Source organism: Entelurus aequoreus, linkage group LG14, assembly GCF_033978785.1.
Source record: "Entelurus aequoreus isolate RoL-2023_Sb linkage group LG14, RoL_Eaeq_v1.1, whole genome shotgun sequence".
In the NCBI taxonomy this organism is placed as follows: domain Eukaryota; kingdom Metazoa; phylum Chordata; class Actinopteri; order Syngnathiformes; family Syngnathidae; genus Entelurus; species Entelurus aequoreus.
In genome coordinates, this window is record NC_084744.1 from 53043958 (window position 1) to 53064110 (window position 20153).

Consider the following 20153-nt stretch of genomic DNA (forward strand, 5'->3'; position numbering starts at 1 on the left):
TAGGGGTTAGTGCAGGGGTGTCAAACTCATTTTAGATCGGGGGGCCACATGGAGAAAAATCAACTCCCAAGTGGGCCGGACTGGTAAAATCACGGCACGATAACTTGAAAATAAAGACAACTTCAGATTGTTTTCTTTGTTTAAAAATAGAACAAGCACATTCTGAAATTGTACAAATTTTTTTTTTTTTTTTTTTACACTTACATGTTGCGGTTAATAGTATTCTATCTTTGTTTGTCGTTATTTATATTTTCTGAATAAATTATGTGATAATGTTCATCAGTCAACTCATTAGTGTTACATTTCAATCTATCAAGATAAAACAATTATATCAAAATGTAAATTACAGTATGTTATTTATGTAGTTTGATCATTTTCCTCGATTGGTGTACTAATAACATCATGTGGTTTATTTTGTACATATGTAGCATCATCTACAAAGATACAAATAATTGCTATTGTGACATCTAGTGGACACATTTAGAAGAGCAGTTTCTTTCATTTAAACATTTCAGGTTAATTTTTATACTTAGCAAACGCATCCCGCAGGCCGGATGAAACCTCTTCGCGGGCCTGATCCGGCCCTCGGGCCATACGTTTGACACCCCTGGGTTATAACCACATGTGTATTTGTTTTTGAAAAGTAGCACATTTTAAATACATTTTGGCTTGTTATGTGTTCAATAGTATTGTCTCGGTTCGATATCGTAATATTGCTTTATTTTCTGACCAGTTTGTTTTATGTTTAATTTTATTTCATTGAACAACAAACATACATTTATAATTCACACAAAAGTCAAGTAAAGAAAAATAATAAATAATAATAATTAAAAAAAAGACTAAAAAAAAGACAAAAAGGGCTACCTAAATCACTTTCAATGTTTTTTAACAGAGATATCAATTTAAGGGCTTTTGTAGTCTTAATCATTCTCCAAGATTTTATTGATCATTGTAATTTTTTATTAATATTTCCCGGTTTGACAACAAAGTAAACAAACGGAAGTTAATGGCGGCGGTGAGTTACATACTGATCCGTCCGTTGAAACGACCTTTGGTTCCGCTTTAAACCAAAGGAGAGTCAACAGGGTGGTGAGTTACATATGAATCCGTCCGTCATAATGACTTTGGGTTCCGCTTTAACTGTACGAGCACGGTGCTGCCGCTCCAACATGTCTAAACATCGTTTGTAGCTGGCTACACTTGGAATAAAAAAAACATGTCAGGGATGTTGAAGAATCGTCGGACATTTTGTGTTGTAATTTTTATCCTGTGTCAGTCAAGCGTCGTGACATTTTTGCCAGTGGCATCGCTAGGTAAGACAACATCTCTCTGTTGCTATGCTAATGCTAGCAAAACATTACATTTATATTTACACATTGATTTATAATAGTAACATACTCCTTTGTTTTGAAATGTATTTTTATAAGTTATGTCTCTGGATATAATGTAGTCTATATGAATGTGTGTCAGTTGTTAAGCTACTGTTGTTACATATTCACCGGCCACTTCATCAGTTAAACTTGGCTATGTATGCCATTCAATACAAAAGTCGCCTTTATACAGGTAATAATATCTAGAACCACATTAAAGAGCGTATTTCAATACATGTTACTTTAAACCAGGGTCATGGGTGACATTGTTATCACCAGGAAAGATGAGGTCACCTACCTAGGTTCCATTCTAGAGGCTAATCTTTCCTGTGATAAAATGGCAACCAAGGTAATCAAAAAGGTCAACCAACGAACACGATTTCTCTACAGAATCTCCTCTCTGGTCAACAAAAGCACCACGAAGATTCTAGCGGGAACTCTCATTCAACCCTTTTTCGATTACGCTTGCACCTCCTGGTACCCCAGCACCTCCAAAACTCTCAAATCTAGACTCCAAACATCCCAGAACAAGCTAGTCAGGTTACTTCTAGACCTCCACCCCAGATCACACCTCACTCCTACCCACTTCTCCAAAGTGGGCTGGCTCAGGGTGGAGGACAGAGTAAAACAACTTGCACTGAGCCTAGTCTATAAAATTCGCTACACCTCCCTGATACCGAAGTACATGTCAAACCACAACACCAGGGGGAGCTCCACAAACCACGTTAAACCCAGATTCCGATCTAACAAAGGTCTTAACTCATTCTCCTTCTATGCCACATCAATGTGGAATGCACTCCCAATAGATGTAAAATAAAGTGCGTCTCTACCCTCCTTCAAAACCGCACTAAAAGAACACCTCCAGGCAACTTCAACCCTTGACTAACACCCTCCCCCCTCCACATCCCACCTCCCCGGATTGTAAATAATCTAATGTATATACTTGTTCTTATGCTTTCTGAACTCACTATGTTCTCTGCTCGCTGTACATATCCTACCAAGTCAGACCTACACTGTTTCAATGTCCATTTCTAAGATTATATTTTTGTTGATGACTGAAGTGCTGATATCAACCAAACCTAACCCCTCCACATCCTACCCCCTGGATTATAAATAATGTAAATAATTCAATGTATATACTCTGTTAATTAACTTGTGTGATGACTGTATTATGCTGATAGTATATATTTGTACCATGAATTGATTAACGTGGACCCCGACTTAAACAAGTTGAAAAACTTATTCGGGTGTTACCATTTAGTGGTCAATTGTACGGAATATGTACTGTACTGTGCAATCTACTAATAAAAGCCTCAATCAATCAAAACAACTAATTTTAGCTCGAGGGCCGCATGGAGCAAAATATATATTCAGTGTTTCCCACACATTCATTTATTTGTGGCGGCCCGCCATGAAAGAATTACGGCCGCCACAAAAAAATATATGTATATTTTTAATTTTTTAAATTATTATTATTATTATTATTTATTTTTTTGTCCTGTCCAGCTTCTCAGGCAAATCATATAGTTGATGTAGATACCCATATCGGCTGTTCAGATTTACTTTACAAAAGAGAAGTGTAGGAACAAGATTTTTGGAGCTCTTTGTTCAGTGGATCAGATGTTTGATGAAGCTTTGTGTCTATCTACCACCACTACTGTTTTCTGTTTATTTGTTACTGACTGTGGTAGGACACCTCTGCCTCTGTTTCACTTTATGTTGCTGGTAAATAATATGGTTGTAGTAGTAGGCTAAAGTTAAATTATTTAGTATGCACTAAATCAAGGGGCAGAGCTTTAAGAGACATTTTAGCTTTTATATTTTTACAAGATATATTTTTTGTAAGAACCACTATTAATAAATATATTTCAGTGAATAACTTATTGTTCAAATCTGTATATAAATATGTACATAAAGTGTTGTAATTATATTGTAAAATGGATGGATGGATGGATGGATGGATGGACGTTTAAAACAAAACTGTTATTATTAATTAGTAAGTATACATTTTTTTAGCCTTTTTAGAGAAAATCAAATCATTGTAGTAAATTATGCAAATTACTCGATGATGTCATGGTGACCACGCCCATAGCCACGCCCATAGCCACGCCCCACCGCCACAGGTTTCTTGGCAGTTTATGGGAAACACTGCATATATATACAGGTATATATATATATATATATATATATACAGCCTGGCCCCCGGCCAAATTTTTTTAACCCAATGTCCCCCCCGTGTCAAAAAGTTTGGGGACCCCTGGTGTATATCCTTCACTATGTGGTAGGTTCCTGCGGACGTTATCTCCTTCTGTTGTTGACTATTTTTTTCATACGGTGTTGATGTGGAAATGGTTGCCTCAGCATTTTGTTGGTGTGGCACCAAACGGAGATGTTGACATGCGGAGTTGCAAGCACTCTTCACTCTCTAGTGGGTGACTTTTCAAATGATGCTACATATTAGCAGTAATGCTACTTTTTGTAGCAACGCTTTTGCCCCACACTTGACAAATTACGGTTGTCTGTTCGACATCTTCCCGCTTGAAGCCAAACCACCGCCAGACGATGTACCCCCTGCTGTTTTTCTCGGGAATTAATTATTCCTTCATTTGTTACCAGATTCGCACCTTCTTTCTCTCGTATTACCACTCGCACCACAGCTAACCTTACCCATGCCGCTACCTCTCTGCTCCTCGAGGGCGTATACGTATGTAAGAAGGTGCGCTTGTTTTATTGAGAAGGAGAGACAAGAAAGAGTGAGAAACGCCAGTAGGGTAATGCCCGCAGCTAAAAGCAACTGTGTGAGGACGTATACTAGAATATCACCATATAGTCATTTTCTATATCGCACAGAGACAAAACCGTGATATATCGAATATATCGATATATCGCTCAGCCCTACGTCACATATAATCCTCTTGACAAAACAAGTTAGTTCAAAATTCTGAGGAAAATATTGGTGCAGTTTCAAAAACACCATGAAGAACACGATGGGCCCCATCCAGCAACCGTTCTTAAGAACACATTTTGTTCTTAGGCCCACTTACAAAGTTTTTAGGGAGGTTTTTGTATTCACCAATGTTTTCTTAGCTGGCATTTGTTCGTAGGTAAGAACAAAATCTACTAATATTCGTTATCAATAGCGCTATTTCTATTGGTATTTGTATTGCTCCATTTGTAGTGTAATAATGCTCATTGTCAATTCTGTATTATTTATTTCACTAACTGCTTCTTTGCTATCACTTTTACCATCATATTTGCACATATCGTATTTGCTGATGTTGCTCTATTGTTGTTGTTGTTATTGTTGTGTTTGCTGTTGTTGTTTTTGTCTCTCTGCCTTATCCCCACATTTCCCCCTCTGTCTTCCTTTTTTTTTATTTTTTATATAAGCCTTGCTTGTTCAATATTCAATGCAAAACTTGTTTGGGTCTTTATTAAAAGGTTAATTTGTTCAACCTTGGCCTGCGGCTTTGTTCAGTTTTTAATTTTGGCCCACTCTGTATTTGAGTTTGACACCCATGATTAAGGCTCTGTAAATTTTCCTTGCATACTAGCAATGCTGTTGCGACACCCAGTGGACATATTTAGAACAGCAGTTTCTTTAGTGTAAAAATGCAGCTCAATTTTACACTTAGCAAACTCATCTCGGCCCGCATGTTTGACATCCCTGCTTTAAACTGTGCATTAAAAAAAGTTGTTTGACTTGACAGAGCATGACGACCTGGTGCTGGCAGAAGAACCCGACTCGGAAGGCAGACCCAAATTAATGGAGTCAGCGGAAGCGAGAGTAACCAAGAGACAGTTCAAGACGGCAGAGATCGCCGACGCCGTGATGGGCACCGAGACCCCCATCGACCCGTCTGACATCGAGTCGCTCTTCCCTAAAAATTTGAAAGACTTCCCGTCGGCCTTCTCGCCGCCTTGTGACGACGGGGAGTGTGCGGTGGTCGCCGAGGACGAGGAGAGTGCTGAAGCCTTCCAGCAGGTAAGAAGAAGATCCTAGTGAAGGTGTTGACACGGTGTGAGGCAGGATGCTTGTTGCTAGGTAACACTGGACATGGTGCACGCCCCTGCTGAAGACAAGAACACAGAGGCCGCCAAGACCTACAAGATCACCTGTGACAAGAGGAACATCACGGCCATGGACACCTTCATCGTGCAGGTCCTCAACGCCTCACAGGTGCGCCCTTGATCATGTGACATGTGTCGTAAGAAAAACGAATAACGGTCACATTCGCTTGACACGCTCAGGACTTGATGGACTTCCTCAACGCAAACGGCACCGAGTGTTCCGTGGTGCTCTTCTTCACCGCCTGGTGCCAGTTCTCCGCCAGCCTGGCGCCTCACTTCAACGCCCTGCCTCGCCTTTTTCCCAGCATGCACTTCCTAGCCCTGGATGCCTCGCAGCACAGCAGGTGAGCGCCTTTAAACTTGGACTCAGATTTGACGTGGAGGTTAAGGAGAGCTCAAACGGACGAAACAAACAATGCGACACACAACGGTGCCGTGTTTGGTCACTTTTCTCCATTCGGACAAGTTTTAGGAATACAATAATAATGATAACCGCTGTAAAACTCCCAGCCCTTAGTATTACCAAATTGTATTATAATGATGGCAAAACCGTGATTGATAACCACACTTGGATAAAATTATTGTAGGATCAACATCAGCTAGCTTAAGTGCAAAACTAAAAACCAGCAAAATTGAGTCACACTCCAATCTAAATTTGTATAAACACATTACTCTCTAAACCACTAAAATACAGTATTCACATTAAACATAAACTAGTAAGGTACAGTATTCACGCCCTTCGATGAGGTGGCAACTTGTCCAGGGTGTACACCGCCTTCAGCTCGAATGCAGCTGGGATAGAAAATGGATACAGTATTCACATTAAACATAAACTACTAAGCTAGAGTATTCACATTAAACATAAACTACTAAGATACAGTTTCCACATTAAACATAAACTGCGAACATACAGTATTCACATTAAACATATCAACATTAAACAAACGACTAAGATACAGTTTCCACAATAAACGTATCAACATTAAACAAACTACTAAAATACAGTATTCACATCAAACAAACTACTAAGATACAGTTTCCACATTAAACATAAACTACTAAATACCATATTCACATTAAACAAACTACTAACATACAGTATTCACATTTAACAAACTACTAAGATACATTTTCTACATTAAACAAACTACTAACATACAGTATTCACATTAAACATTAACTACTAAGATACAGTTTTCACATTAAACGTATCAACATTAAACAAACTACTAAGATACAGTATTCACATCAAACATAAACTACTAAGATAGTTTCCACATTAAACATAAACTACTAGGATACAGTATTAACATTAAACAAACTACTAACATGTGTTATTCACATTAAACATAAACTACTAAGATACAGTTTCCACATTAAACAAACTACTAACTTACAGTATTCACATTAAACATAAACTACTAAGATACAGTTTTCACATTAAATGTATTCACATTAAACAAATGACTAACATACTTTATTTACATTAAACATAAACTACTAAGATACAGTTTTCACATTAGACGTATCAACAATAAACAAACTACTAAGATACAGTTTCCACATTAAACATATTCACATTAAACAAACTACTAACATACAGTATTCACATTAAACATAAACTACTAAGATACTGTTTCCACATTAAACGTATTCACATTAAACAAATTACTAACATACTGTATTCGCATTAAACATAAACTACTAAGATACAGTTTCCACATTAAACGTATCAACATTAAACAAACTACTAATATACTGTATTCACATTAAACATAATCAATCAATCAATCAATCAATGTTTATTTATATAGCCCTAAATCACAAGTGTCTCAAAGGGCTGTACAAGCCACAACGACATCCTCGGTACAGAGCCCACATAAACATAAACTACTAAGATACCGCTTCCACATTAAACAAACTACTAATATACTGTATTCACATTAAACATAAACTACTAAGAGAGAGTTTCCACATTAAACGTATCAACATTAAACAAACTACTAAGATACAGTATTCACAATTTCACATCAAACATAAACTACTTAGATGCGGTATTCACAATTTCACATCAAACATAAACTACGAAGATACAGTATTCACATCAAACATAAACTACTAAAATACAGTATTAACATCAAACATGCACAAAGTGACGATATAAACTCCACAGTGTCAAGTTGAAACAGACGCAGGTGTGTTTAACAGGAAGTGAATTTGCGTGACGTCATATAAACAGGAAGTGAAACGAACTGATCACCCAATTTGTATTCATTTAATAAATTCTAAAATGTTTACAAATTCAAATAAAAGAAGATAAACACATTTAAATAATTTTGCCCTCATGAAGCCAAAACAATATTTAATGTTTCCTCTGCCAAGAAAGTATATTGTGTGTCTATTTATTTTAATTGTTTTTAAAAATACAACTTGGTTAAAAGGTTTTAGTGTGTGTATAATTACTTTTTTATAGCACTTTCACCAATACCACAAAATAAATTATAAGCGTGATCATTTTGGTCATAATAACTTTAGCTTTATTATTTATTGTTCGGTTATGTATATTTGAGAGTCCCCCACTCCCTCCTAACCCAGACAAAGCATATGTTATTCATTTTGGTTGTAATTGTTACTCACGTGCAACATTTTGCTAACAGAGTATATTTTATTTTTATTACCGTAATTTCCGGACTATAAGCCGCTACTTTTTCCCCTCGTTCTGGTCCCTGCGGCTTATACAAGGGTGCGGCTTATTTACGGCCTGTTCTTCTCCGACACCGACGAAGAGGATTTCGGTGGTTTTAGTACGCAGGAGGAAGACGATGACACAATGATTAAAGACTGACTTTTCATATACCGGTAGGCTGGTTATTTTGATAACGTACAGGTGAGCACTTTGTATTACTTTGCACCGTTGTATTATTTGTACTCTGCACGAATGCTGTTCGCCATGTCAAAGATGTGAAAGTTTGATTGAATGATTGAAAGATTTATTGTTAATAAATGGGACGCTTTGCGTTCCCAAACAGTCATCTCTGTCCCGACAATCCCCTCCGTGGTAGCAGGAACCCCTATATACTACGGTAATTACACATCAAAACCCTGCGGCTTATAGTCGGGTGCGGCTTATATATGGAGCAATCTGTATGTTCCCCTAAATTTAGCTGGTGCGGCTTATAGTCAGGTGCGGCTTATAGTCCGGAAATTACGGTATTCGTTTGTTTTATTTAACTTGGATATTTGAAAGTTTACAATCCAATTACAACATTAAAATATACGAAAAACGCAATTTAATTGCATTTAAAAGGGTATACTTGCATTATTATTATGTATTATAATTACATCAGCGATTAATTTGGTGTCAAAATAATGTTGACAATAATCAATCAATCAATCAATGTTTATTTATATAGCCCTAAATCACAAGTGTCTCAAAGGGCTGCACAAGCCACAAGCAAACAATAATATCGTTTATCTGCAATAATTTGTAGGTCAATATATTGTCCAGCAAAATGAGTGATTGGCCCAGGCCTGTGTATACTCAATAAGAAGACTTAGAGAATTGAAGTTACAACAGCACCATCTGCTGGGTCATCTTGTTCACTGCATCATTGTGTGTTTGTTACAAATCCATTGTAATGCTTTACTTGTTCTTAACAAAATATGACCTGTAAAATTACCTAAAATAGTTTGCATGCTATCAAGGAAGCAGATAGTATACTTACAAGATGGCACCAAGTAAGGAAATCCATGATTTGTAGGTTTATAACAAACATAATTAGTTAAAATTATGGGGGGAAAAACGTTAGCATTCCAACAAAGCAGCTGTTAGCATAGATACAAGATGGCATCAAGTAAGGAAATCCACGCTTTTTTGTTTCAAACGTACAAAATGAGCTAAAATGCCAGCATAAAACGTTTACATGCCAAATTTAGCTTGCTAGCATGAGACCTTCGCATGCTAACATTAGCAGTTAGCATACTTGCAAGATGACACCACGTATCAAAATCCATGATTTTTAAATTTCCAAAAATGCAAACATAAAACGTTGGCAAACTTGCAAGATGACACCAAGTAAGGACATCTATAATAATGGCCCATGGTGGAATAATAATGTTGTAAATATTGAACTGATAATACATTACCTGAAATAATACAGCTCACTTTTGCATTTACTGTCACTGGGAAAAAACATACAAAACCCAAAACCAGTGAAGTTGGCACGTTGTGTAAATCGTAAATAAAAGCATAATACAATGATTTGCAAATCCTTTTCAACTTATATTTAATTGAATAGACTGCAAATACAAGATATTTAATGTTCAAATGCAGCAACACATTGCAAAAAAGTTGGCACAGGGGCATTTTTACCACTGTGTTACATGGCCTTTCCTTTTAACAACACTCAGTAAACGTTTGGGAACTGAAGAGACACATTTTTGGAGCTTTCCAGGTGGAATTTGTTCCCATTCTTGCTTGATGTACAGCTTAAGTTGTTCAACAGTCCGGGTTCTCCGTTGTGGTATTTTACGCTTCATTATGCGCCACACATTTTCAATGGGAGACAGGTCTGGACTACAGGCAGACCAGTCTAGTACCCACACTCTTTTACTACGAAGCCACACTGTTGTAACATGTGCAGAATGTGGCTTGGCATTGTCTTGATAAAATAAGCAGGGGCGTCCATGAAAAAGACCTTGCTTGGATGGCAACATATGTTGCTCCAAAACCTGTATGTACCTTTCAGCATTAATGGTGCCTTCACAGATGTGTAAGTTACCCATACCTTGAGTACTAATACACCCCCATACCATCACAAATGCTGGCCTTTGAACTTTGCGCCTATAACAGTCCGGATGGTTCTTGTCTTCTTTGTTCCGGAGGACACGATGTCCACAGTTTCCAAAAATAATTTCAAATGTGGACTCGTCAGACCACAGAACACTTTTCCACATTGCATCAGTCCATCTTAGATGAGCTCCGGCTCAGCGAAGCCGGCGGCGTTTCTGGGTGTTGTTGATAAATGACTTTGGCTTTGCATAGCAGAGTTTTAACTTGCACTTACAGATGTAGCGACACACTGTAGTTACTGACAGTGGTTTTCTGAAGTGTTTCTGGGCCCGTGTGGTGATATCCTTTACACACGGTTTTTGATGCAGTACCGCCTGAGGGATCGAAGGTCACGGGCATTCAATGTTGGTTTTCCGCCTTTTCGGTTTTGTACAATATGTATTATGAAAGATCTTATACATGATATTATGCTAATCAATATTGTATGTAAGTGTATTATAGTTATATGTAGTAAGCCATCCATCCATGTTCTACCTCATATGTTGTTCCCCTTTACAGGAAGCTGGAGCCTATCTCAGCAGAGTGGTTTATGAGAAGCAAGAGATTTGGCTAAAAGTCACATTGTTGCTTGTTTGTCCCGGCAGCCTGTCCACCAGATTTGGGACTGTGGCGGTACCCAACATCCTCCTCTTCCAAGGAGCCAAACCCATGGCTCGCTTCAACCACACCGACAGAACCCTGGACATGCTCTCCTCCTTCATCACCAACCAGACAGGTAGGTTTGTTTGACAATCAGCCCCAAAGATGTCATACCCATGCGTTGGCGTACGTTAGGCTTGGAGGCGGGGCTAGAGAGGAACGTGACTGACGCCGACCGCCTGGGTCCGCTGCGCAGCGTGCCGGTGCAGAGCATCGACTGGCTGCTGGTCTTCTCCGTGCTCTTCATCACGTCCTTCACCGTGTACGGCATCCTGAGGACCGACAGCATCCGGTGGCTCATCCCGGGCCAAGAGCACGAGCATCAGGACTGAAACACTGCCACCGGATCTGTATGGTTGTTCATCTGATCATGACTAGAGATGTCCGATAAATGCTTTAAAATGTAATATCGGAAATTATCGGTATCATTTTTTTTATTATCGGTATCGTTTTTTGTTTGTTTTGTTTTTTGAAAATTAAATCAACATAAAAAACACAAGATACACTTACACTTACAATTAGTGCACCAACCCAAAAAACCTCCCTCCCCCATTTACACTCATTCACACAAAAGGGTTGTTTCTTTCTGTTATTGATATTCTGGTTCCTACATTATATATCAATATATATCAATACAGTCTGCAAGGGATACAGTCCGTAAGCACACATGATTGTGCGTGCTGCTGGTCCACTAATAGTACTAACCTTTAACAGTTCATTTTACTCATTTTCATTAATTACTAGTTTCTATGTAACTGTTTTTGTATTGTTTTAGAAAATGTTTTTAATTTATTTATCTTATTTTATTTTATTAATTTAAAAAAAAGGGCCTTCGCCATACCTGGTTGTCCAATTTAGGCATAATAATGTGTTAATTCCACGACTGTATATATTGGTATTGGTTGATATCGGTATCGGTAATTAAGAGTTGGACAATATCGGGATATCGGCAAAAAAGCCATTATCGGACATCCCTAATCATGACACATTCATTTTTTTTATTAAAGATGAGGAGCTGATCTTGGCAATAAGTCAGTTTTTGTTGTGTTGATTATCTACAGCAAAGACTTTGATGCTGACAGTAAAGAAAACTGCATGAAAATCTGTCGAAAAATTAGCTAGTTAAGATCTAATTTTACTTGGCCCCCACCAAGATGGCCGCCACATAGCCGTGCCAACGCTGATGTATCTAATCTTTTATACTGTATGCAATATGAATCTTATGTCTTAGACTGCAACAAGCTTGCAACGAGGAAGTGCACTTTTTAATCAGGCAGTGAGGTGAACAGCAACAAAGAAGAATGAGAACAAATCAGGAAAACAGGACAATGCTGTGAACATAGATATGAAGAAAATATACCATTAAATGTTTTGACTTTGACCGTAGAGAAAACTGAAAAAAATGTTGAGAAACGAGTGAAATAAGACGCGGGAAAACAGGACACTTAAATCAAATGTCTGTCCATAGCACATTTTTTGACGTTAACAGTAGAGAAAACGGCATTAAAATCTGTTGAGGAATGAGCTGGTTATGATTTGTTTTCATTATACATGCATTACCTTGAATGGAACTTGGCCCCCACCAAGATGGCCGCCACGTTACTATGGCAGCTACAGCGTGCTGACGTAACTAGTCTTCCAATGCAGTGTTTTTCAACCTTTTTTGAGCCAAGGCACATTTTTTGCGTTGAAAAAATCCGGAGGCACACCACCAGCAGAAATCATCAAGAAATTAAATTCAGTTGACAGTAAAAAGTTGTCGCAATTGTTGGATATGACTTTAAACCATAACCAAGCATGCATCAATATAGCTCTTGTCTCAAAGTAGGTGTACTGTCACCACCTGTCACATCACGCTCTGACTTATTTTGACTTTTTTGCTGTTTTCCTGTGTGTAGTGTTTTAGTTCTTGTCTTGTGCTCCTATTTTGGTGACTTTTTCTCTTTTTTTGGTATTTTCCTGTAGCAGTTCCATGTCTTCCTTTGAGCGATATTTCCCGCATCTACTTTGTTTTAGCAATCAAGACTATTTAAGTTGTTTCTATCCTTCTTTGTGGGGATATTGTTGATTGTCATGTCATGTTGTGGACGCCGTCTTTGCTCCACAGTAAGTCTTTGCTGTTGTCCAGCATTCTGTTTTTGTTTACTTTGTAGCCAGTTCAGTTTTAGTTTCGTTCTGCATAGCCTTCCCTAATGCCTTTTCTTAGGGGCACTCAACATTTGTTTATTTTTGGTTTAAGCTATAGATAACTTTTTACCTGCACACTGCCTCCCGCTGTTCCCGACATCTACAAAGCAATTAGCTACCGGCTGCCACCTACTGATATGGAGGAGTATTACACGGTTACTCTGCCGAGCTCCAGACAACACAGACACTCAACAACAACACATCATTTGCAGACTATAATTACTGGTTTGCAAGAAACATTTTTAACCCAAATAGGTGGAATTAGCTAATCTCCCACGGCACACCAGACTGTATCTCACGGCACACTAGTGGTTGAAATACACTGTTCTAATGAATACAAAATATCGTACTTATTCTTGCCAGGACAAATGAAACACAACATTAATACACATATGTCCTAACGACAAACAGTACTTTTTAATCCGGCAATGAAGCAATAGACGTATGTTTTAACAACAAACCGTACTTTTTAATCAGGCAATGAAGCGAACAGCTATCTCAGCGAAAGGAGAGAAGACAGTGGGACATTTTTATTGTGAGGGTGCACATTGGAGGAGGAGGACGCAACTAAGTTCTCAGCATGAGCTGGTTAATTATTACAAAATAAAAATAAAATGTTAATATTTAGCCCGAGAGTGAGCGACCTTCTTGTCAGGCTGAGCGGCTTCTCTCGGCCTTTTTTCTCCACGACTTGGAATATGGTGAGTGTTTGTTGGGACTGTGTCCCATTATCATGGAAAGATAATGAAATGAGTTTAAATGTTTATCAAACCACACCTGTGGAGGGTTTAATGCTTGTTTTGTTCATTTATCACTTAGGGAACTCTCCTGAAGGAATCAATAAAGTACTATCTATCTAACATCCGGGTACGAGACTTCTGGTCCCCCCGTTATGACCCACTACTTCCGCATTATTCCATAGACAAATCCTGTTACTAAGTACAAACATATAAATTACTGACGTTCCCAGCATTAAATTGGACTCAAAGTGTGTATTTGTCACCACTCTATAAATCGGCAATCACGTTTGGACTATATAGATCGCGTTTAGGTAAAATATCTAACTTTAATGAGCGTCACCTTTTCTGCTATGGTTTCATTTGCCATGGTAAATGTGCTATTTTTTAGTCGCAGTTCTTTTACCAAAATCGTGTCCATGCCGAGTTATAACAGGATCACCAAACCATTCGGCATTGTTGTCAGTTTGATAAAAGTAATATTAGATGCAATTTAAACATTCAGAACTGGTTCCTAGGGGCTATGTTGACTAAGGGCTTCTATGCCCCCTGGTATGGTCTCCCAAGACAAACAGGTCCTAGGTGAGAGATCAGACAAAGAGCAGCTAAAAACAAAGGACTCTGATTTCCGCTCGCCCGGACACGGGTCACCGGGGCCCCCCTCTGGAGCCAGCCCCAGAGTTGGGGCACGATGGCGAGCGCCTGGGCGCCCCCTCCAATGGACTCACCACTCATAGGAGGGGCCATAGAGGTCGGGTGCATTGTGAGCTGGGCGGAAGCCAAAGGCAGGGGGACTTGGCGGTCTGCTCCTCGGCTACAGAACCTCCTAAAGCTGTGAGGAAGTGCCGGTCGTCCTGGGTTTCCCTTGCCACCGGATACAGCTCCCCACAGCGAAGAGGTGACGTTGGAGTCTGTGCGTCTCCCTCGTCGAAAAAGACCTCAACGGCGGAGTGGGCGGATGATGGTTGCATAGAAGCTCCACAACGGTCATAAAGGCGGAGGAAGGCTGCAGCAAAGATGGGCCCCCAATTGTCTTGGTCTCCATGCCATTGGACCCTGGCCTTCTCTTTGCCAAGGACAGTGTGGTGGCTGTCTGTGCATCAGTCTGCCACCCACTTGAAAAGAGTCCACGCACACAGGCGTTCTCCTGAAGGCAATCCCACCAACAGGAGGACAATCATACTCGTTTCGAGTGATTGCCGACGACGACAGAAGCTAGCTCTTGGGACATGGAACGTCACCTTGCTAGGAGGGAAGGAGCCTGAGCTAGTGCGCGAGGTGGAGAAGTTCCGGTTAGATATAGTCAGACTCACTTTGACGCACAGCATGGGCTCTGGAACCAGTCTTCTCGAGAGGGGTCTCTTCCACTCTGGTGTTGCACTCAGTGAGAGGCAACGGGCTGGGGTGGCAATTCTTGTTGCCCCCCGGCTCAAAGCCTGCACGTTTGAGTTCAACCTAGTGGACGAGAGGGTAGCTTCCCTCCGCCTTCGGGTGGAGGGACGGGTCCTGACTGTTGTTTGGGCTTACGCACCAAATGGCAGCTCAGAGTACCCACCCTCTTTGGATTCACTCAAGGGAGTACTGGGAGTACTTCCCTTGTTCTACTGGGGGACTTCAACGCTCTTATTGGCAACGACCGTGAAACCTGGAGAGGCGTGATTGGGAAGAATGGCCGCCCGGATCTGAAACAGAGTGGTGTTTTGTTATTGGACTTTTGTGCTTGTCACAGATTGTCCATAACAAACACCATGTTTAAACATAAGGTTGTCCATATGTGCACTTGGCACCAGGACAACCTAGGCCGCAGTTCCATGATCCACTTTGTCGTTGTGTCATTGGATTTGTGGGCTCATGTTTTGGACACTCGGGTGAAGAGAGGGGCAGAGCTTATTACCTATCACCACCTGGTGGTGAGTTGGCTGCAATGGTGGGGGAGGATGCCAGACAGACCTGGCAGGCTCAAACGCATTGTGAGGGTCTGCTTGGAACGTCTAGGAGAGTCTCCTGTCAGAGAGCGTTTAAATTTCCACCGCCGGAAGAACTTTGAACATGTCACGAGGGATGTGCTGGACATTGAGTCCGAGTGGACCATGTTCCGTACCTCTATTGTCGAGGCGGCCGATTGGAGCTGTGGCCACAAGGTGGTTGATGGCGGTAATCCTAGAACCCGCTGGTGGACACCAACGGTGAGGGATGCCGTCAAGCTGAAGAAGGAGTCCTATCGGGTTCTTTTGACTCATGGGACTCCGCAGGCAGTGGACAGGTACCGACAGGCCAAGCGTTGTCCGGCTTTGGCAGTTTCAGAGGCAAAAACTCAGACATGGGGGGAATTCTGTGATGCCATGGAGAACGACTTCTGGACGGCTTCGAAGCAATTCTGGACCCACCATCCGCCGCCCCAGGAGGGGGAAGCAGTGCACTCTCAACACCGTGTACGGTGAGGATGATGTTCTGCTGACCTCGACTGCGGATGTTGTTGATTGGTGGAAGGAATACTTCAAAGACCTCCTCAATCCCACCTACACATCTTCCTATGAGGAATCAGTGCCTGGGGAATCTGTGGTGGGCTCTCCTATTTCTGGGGCTGAGGTAGATTAAAAAGCTCCTCTGTGGCAAGGCCCGGGTGTGGAAGAGATCCGCCCGGAGTTCCTTAAGGCTCTGGATGCTGTGGGGCTGTCTTGGTTGACAAGACTCTGCAACATCGTGTAATAATCGGGGGCAGTACCTCTCTTTAAGAAGGGGAACCGGAGGGTGTGTTCCAACTATCGTGAGATCACACTCCTCAGCCTTCCCGGTAAGGTCTATTCAGGTGTACTAGAGAGGAGGCTACACAGAATAGTCAAACCTTGGATTCAGGAGGAACAGTGTGGTTTTTGTCCTGGTCGTGGAACTGTGGACCAACTCTATACTCTCGGCAGGGTGCTTGAGGGCGCATGGGAGTTTGTCCAACCGGTCTACATGTGCTTTGTGGACTTGGAGAAGGCTTTTGACCATGTTACCCGGGAAGTCCTGTGGGGAGTGCTCAGAGAGTAGGTTATGTGTGTCTGATTGTGGTGGTCCGCTCCCTGTACGATCAGTGTCAGAGCTTGGTCTGCATTGCCGGCAGTAAGTCGGACCCGTTTCCAATGAGGGTTGGACACCGCCAAGGCTGCCCTTTGTCACCGATTCTGTTCATAACTTTTATGGACCAAATTCCTAGGCGCAATCAGGACGTTGAGGGGATTCAGTTTGGTGGCTGCAGGATTGGGTCTCTGCTTTTTGCAGATGATGTGGTCCTGAGGGCTACACCTGGCCAGGATTTTCAGCCCTCACTGGAGCGGTTCGCAGCCGAGTGTGAAGCGACTGGGATGAGAATCAGCACCTCCAAGTCCGAGTCCATGGTTCTCGTACAGAAAAGGGTGGAGTTGGGAAGACTATGTCTCCCGGCTGGCCTGGGAATACCTCAGGATCCCCCGGGAGGAGCTGGACGAAGTGACTGGGGAAAGGGAAGTCTGAGCTTCTCTGCTTGGGCTGCTGCCCCCGCGACCCGACCTCGGATAAGCGGAAGAAAATGGATGAATGGATATTCAGAACTGTCCCTAATTAGTTCGTCAGTGCCTGACAGTACGTGTTATTTGTGATTTTTGGGGACACACTGCCATCAAGTGTATCTTAGCTGCTACTTCACCCAAAATATCCACATTGAAATAAGGGGAAATGTTGTTTGAGTAATGAAAGCCAAGAGAAAAACGAATCCCCTCTTACAATCCTATTTAAGCGCTTCTCTTATTCAACGTAGGAATGTGTAATCAAAAATGTTAAATAAAGCAAAGTGTGTTTAGAATATTTATATTTTGAGGTGTGTTTGTGTGCAGTCGTCTGACACTCATTGGCTCTCCTCGGCCGACCGAGATCAGCAGGTGATGGAGTTGAGGACCACAGGCTGGATGGAGGTGGAGGACCGTGACGCCATTTTTAAAGAGCTTCACTTTAAAAACTTTAACCAGGTGTGTTTTTTTGCTACATTTTTGTCTCAACAGAAGCCATATATATACAGGTACATATATATATATATATATGTATGTATGTATGTATATATGTATGTGTGTATGAATGTGTATATGTATATATGTTTATAAACCATATATGTATTTAAAGACATTTATATTTGTAGGAAAATTGCACGTGGACTATAAAAAAAAACAAAAAAAAATTATAGATATATATATACTGTATATGTATATATATATATATATATATATATATATAAGTTTAAGCAACCAAAAATGTTACAACCCCCTGCAGTGTCTCTGCAGACCCTCTAGGGGTCGCACACACCCTGTTGAAGACCTGTGGTAGTATTTGTATATAGTATTAAAGGCCTACTGAAATGATTTTTTTTAAATTTAAACGGGAATAGCAGATCCATTCTATGTGTCATACTTGATCATTTCGCGATATTGCCATATTTTTGCTGAAAGGATTTAGTAGAGAAAATCGACGATAAAGTTCGCAACTTTTGCTCGCTGATAAAAAAAAGCCTTGCCTGTACCGGAAGTAGCGTGACGTCACAGGAGCTAGGATTCCTCACAATTCCCCGTTGTTTACAATGGAGCGAGAGAGATTCGGACCGAGAAAGTGATGATTACCCCATTAATTTGAACGAGGATGAAAGATTCGTAGATGAGGAACGTTACAGTGAATGACTTGAGAGGCAGCGATGGACGTATCTTTTTTCGCTCTGACCGTAACTTAGGTACAAGCTGGCTCATTGGATTCCACACTCTCCTTTTTCTATTGTAGATCACAGATTTGTATTTTAAACCACCTCGGATACTATAGCCTCTTGAAAATGAGAGTCGAGAACGCGAAATGGACATTCAGTGCCTTTTATCTCCACGACAATACATCGGCGAAATGCTTTAGCTACGAGCTAACGTGATAGCATCTTGCTTTAACTGCATATAGAAACAAAAGAAATAAACCCCTGAGTGGAAGGATAGATAGAAAATCAACAATACTATTAAACCGTGGACATGTAAATACACGGTTAATGCTTTCCAGGCTGGCGAAGGTTAACAATGCTGTGGTAACGACGCCATTGAAGCTAACTTAGCAACCGGACTGCACAGAGCTATGCTAAAAACATTAGCTCTCCACCTACGTCAGCCAGCCCTCATTTGCTCAACAACACCCGTGCTCACCTGCGTTCCAGCGATCGGCAGAAGGACGAAGGACTTCACCCGATGCGTTTGGCGGCCCAGAGACGTAGGAAGTCAAGGTGAGGTCGGCGGCTAGCGCGGCTAGCGCTCCAACAAAGTCCTCCTGGTTGTGTTGCTGTAGTCCGCTGCTAATACACTGATCCCACCTAAAACTGTCTTCTTTGCAGCCTTCATTGTTCATTAAAAAATTGCAAAAGATGTCCAGAATACTGTGGAATTATGAAATGAAAACAGAGCTTTTTGTATAGGATTCTACGGGGTACCATAACTTCCGTTACTCGGACTTCGTCAGGCGCATACGTCATCATACCGCGATGTTTCAGCCGGATATTTCCCGGGAAGTTTTAAATGTCACTTTATAAGTTAACCCGGCCGTATTGGCATGTGTTGCAATGTTAAGATTTCATCATTGATATATAAACTATCAGACTGCGTGGTCGGTAGTAGTGGCTTTCAGTAGGCCTTTAACATTTAGTATTCGCATGTAGTATTAATATATGTTAGTAGTATAAGGTGTTCGCATGAAGTATTAGTACATAGTATTAGTATATTGCATTAATATAAAGTTTTGGCATAAAGTATTAGCATGAAGTATTAGTGTAAAGCATTAGTATATATTATTAGTATAAAGTAATAGTAAATAGCTATAGCATATAGTATTAGTATAAAAAATAGTATTAGTATATAGTAGTAGTATTAATATTGGTATATAGTTTTATTATATAATATTAGGAAAAAGTATTAGATTTAGTATTAGTTTTTATTATTAGTATACAGTGTTGATGTATAGTGTTGGTATATAGTATTGTTATAAAGTATTGGTATATAGTATTAGTAATTAGGAAATGTATATACCGTATTTTTTGGACTATAAGTCGCAGTTTTTTTCATAGTTTGGCCGGGGTTGCGACTTATACTCAGGAGCGACTTATGTGTGAAATTATTAACACATTACCGTAAAATATCAAATAATATTATTTAACTCATTCACGTAAGAGACTAGACGTATAAGACTTCATGGGATTTAGCGATTAGGAGTGACAGATTGTTTGGTAAACGTATAGCATGTTCTATATGTTATAGTTATTTGAATGAC

General features: G+C 40.4%; 2 protein-coding genes across 3 annotated transcripts in view; both read left to right on the forward strand.

Annotated features, from left to right (window-relative positions):
• Nucleotides 1-1099: 1099 nt before the first annotated feature.
• txndc15 (thioredoxin domain containing 15) lies at nt 1100-12679 on the forward strand. Its single transcript, XM_062070186.1, has 6 exons — nt 1100-1313; nt 5081-5355; nt 5416-5550; nt 5622-5785; nt 10878-11008; nt 11068-12679. The coding sequence occupies exons 1-6, from the start codon at nt 1217-1219 to the stop codon at nt 11262-11264; spliced, it is 999 nt and encodes a 332-aa protein (XP_061926170.1). The 5' UTR covers nt 1100-1216; the 3' UTR covers nt 11265-12679.
• Nucleotides 12680-13387: 708 nt separating this feature from the next.
• The window catches only part of LOC133665034 (pterin-4-alpha-carbinolamine dehydratase 2-like), a 31690-nt gene continuing 24924 nt past the window's right edge, over nt 13388-20153 (forward strand). Inside the window, exons 1-2 of one of the 2 annotated variants that reach the window (XM_062070187.1) lie at nt 13388-13820; nt 17711-17842. In XM_062070187.1, coding sequence (XP_061926171.1) covers nt 13734-13820; nt 17711-17842 — 219 coding nt within the window. In that variant the 5' untranslated portion in view covers nt 13388-13733. Of the gene's footprint in view, nt 13821-17710; nt 17893-20153 lie in introns of those variants that run through there. The other variant, XM_062070188.1, reaches the window with a different exon arrangement.

What these genes read in the sequence shown, in the direction of transcription:
- txndc15 (XM_062070186.1), top strand. Translation starts at nt 1,217, where the DNA reads ATGTCAGGGATGTTGAAGAATCGTCGGACATTTTGTGTTGTAATTTTT. An exon ending in GATGCCTCGCAGCACAGCAG is followed by an intron (nt 5,786 to 10,877) that starts GTGAGCGCCTTT and finishes TTGTCCCGGCAG; the next exon opens with CCTGTCCACCAGATTTGGGA. An exon ending in CTTCATCACCAACCAGACAG is followed by an intron (nt 11,009 to 11,067) that starts GTAGGTTTGTTT and finishes GGCGTACGTTAG; the next exon opens with GCTTGGAGGCGGGGCTAGAG.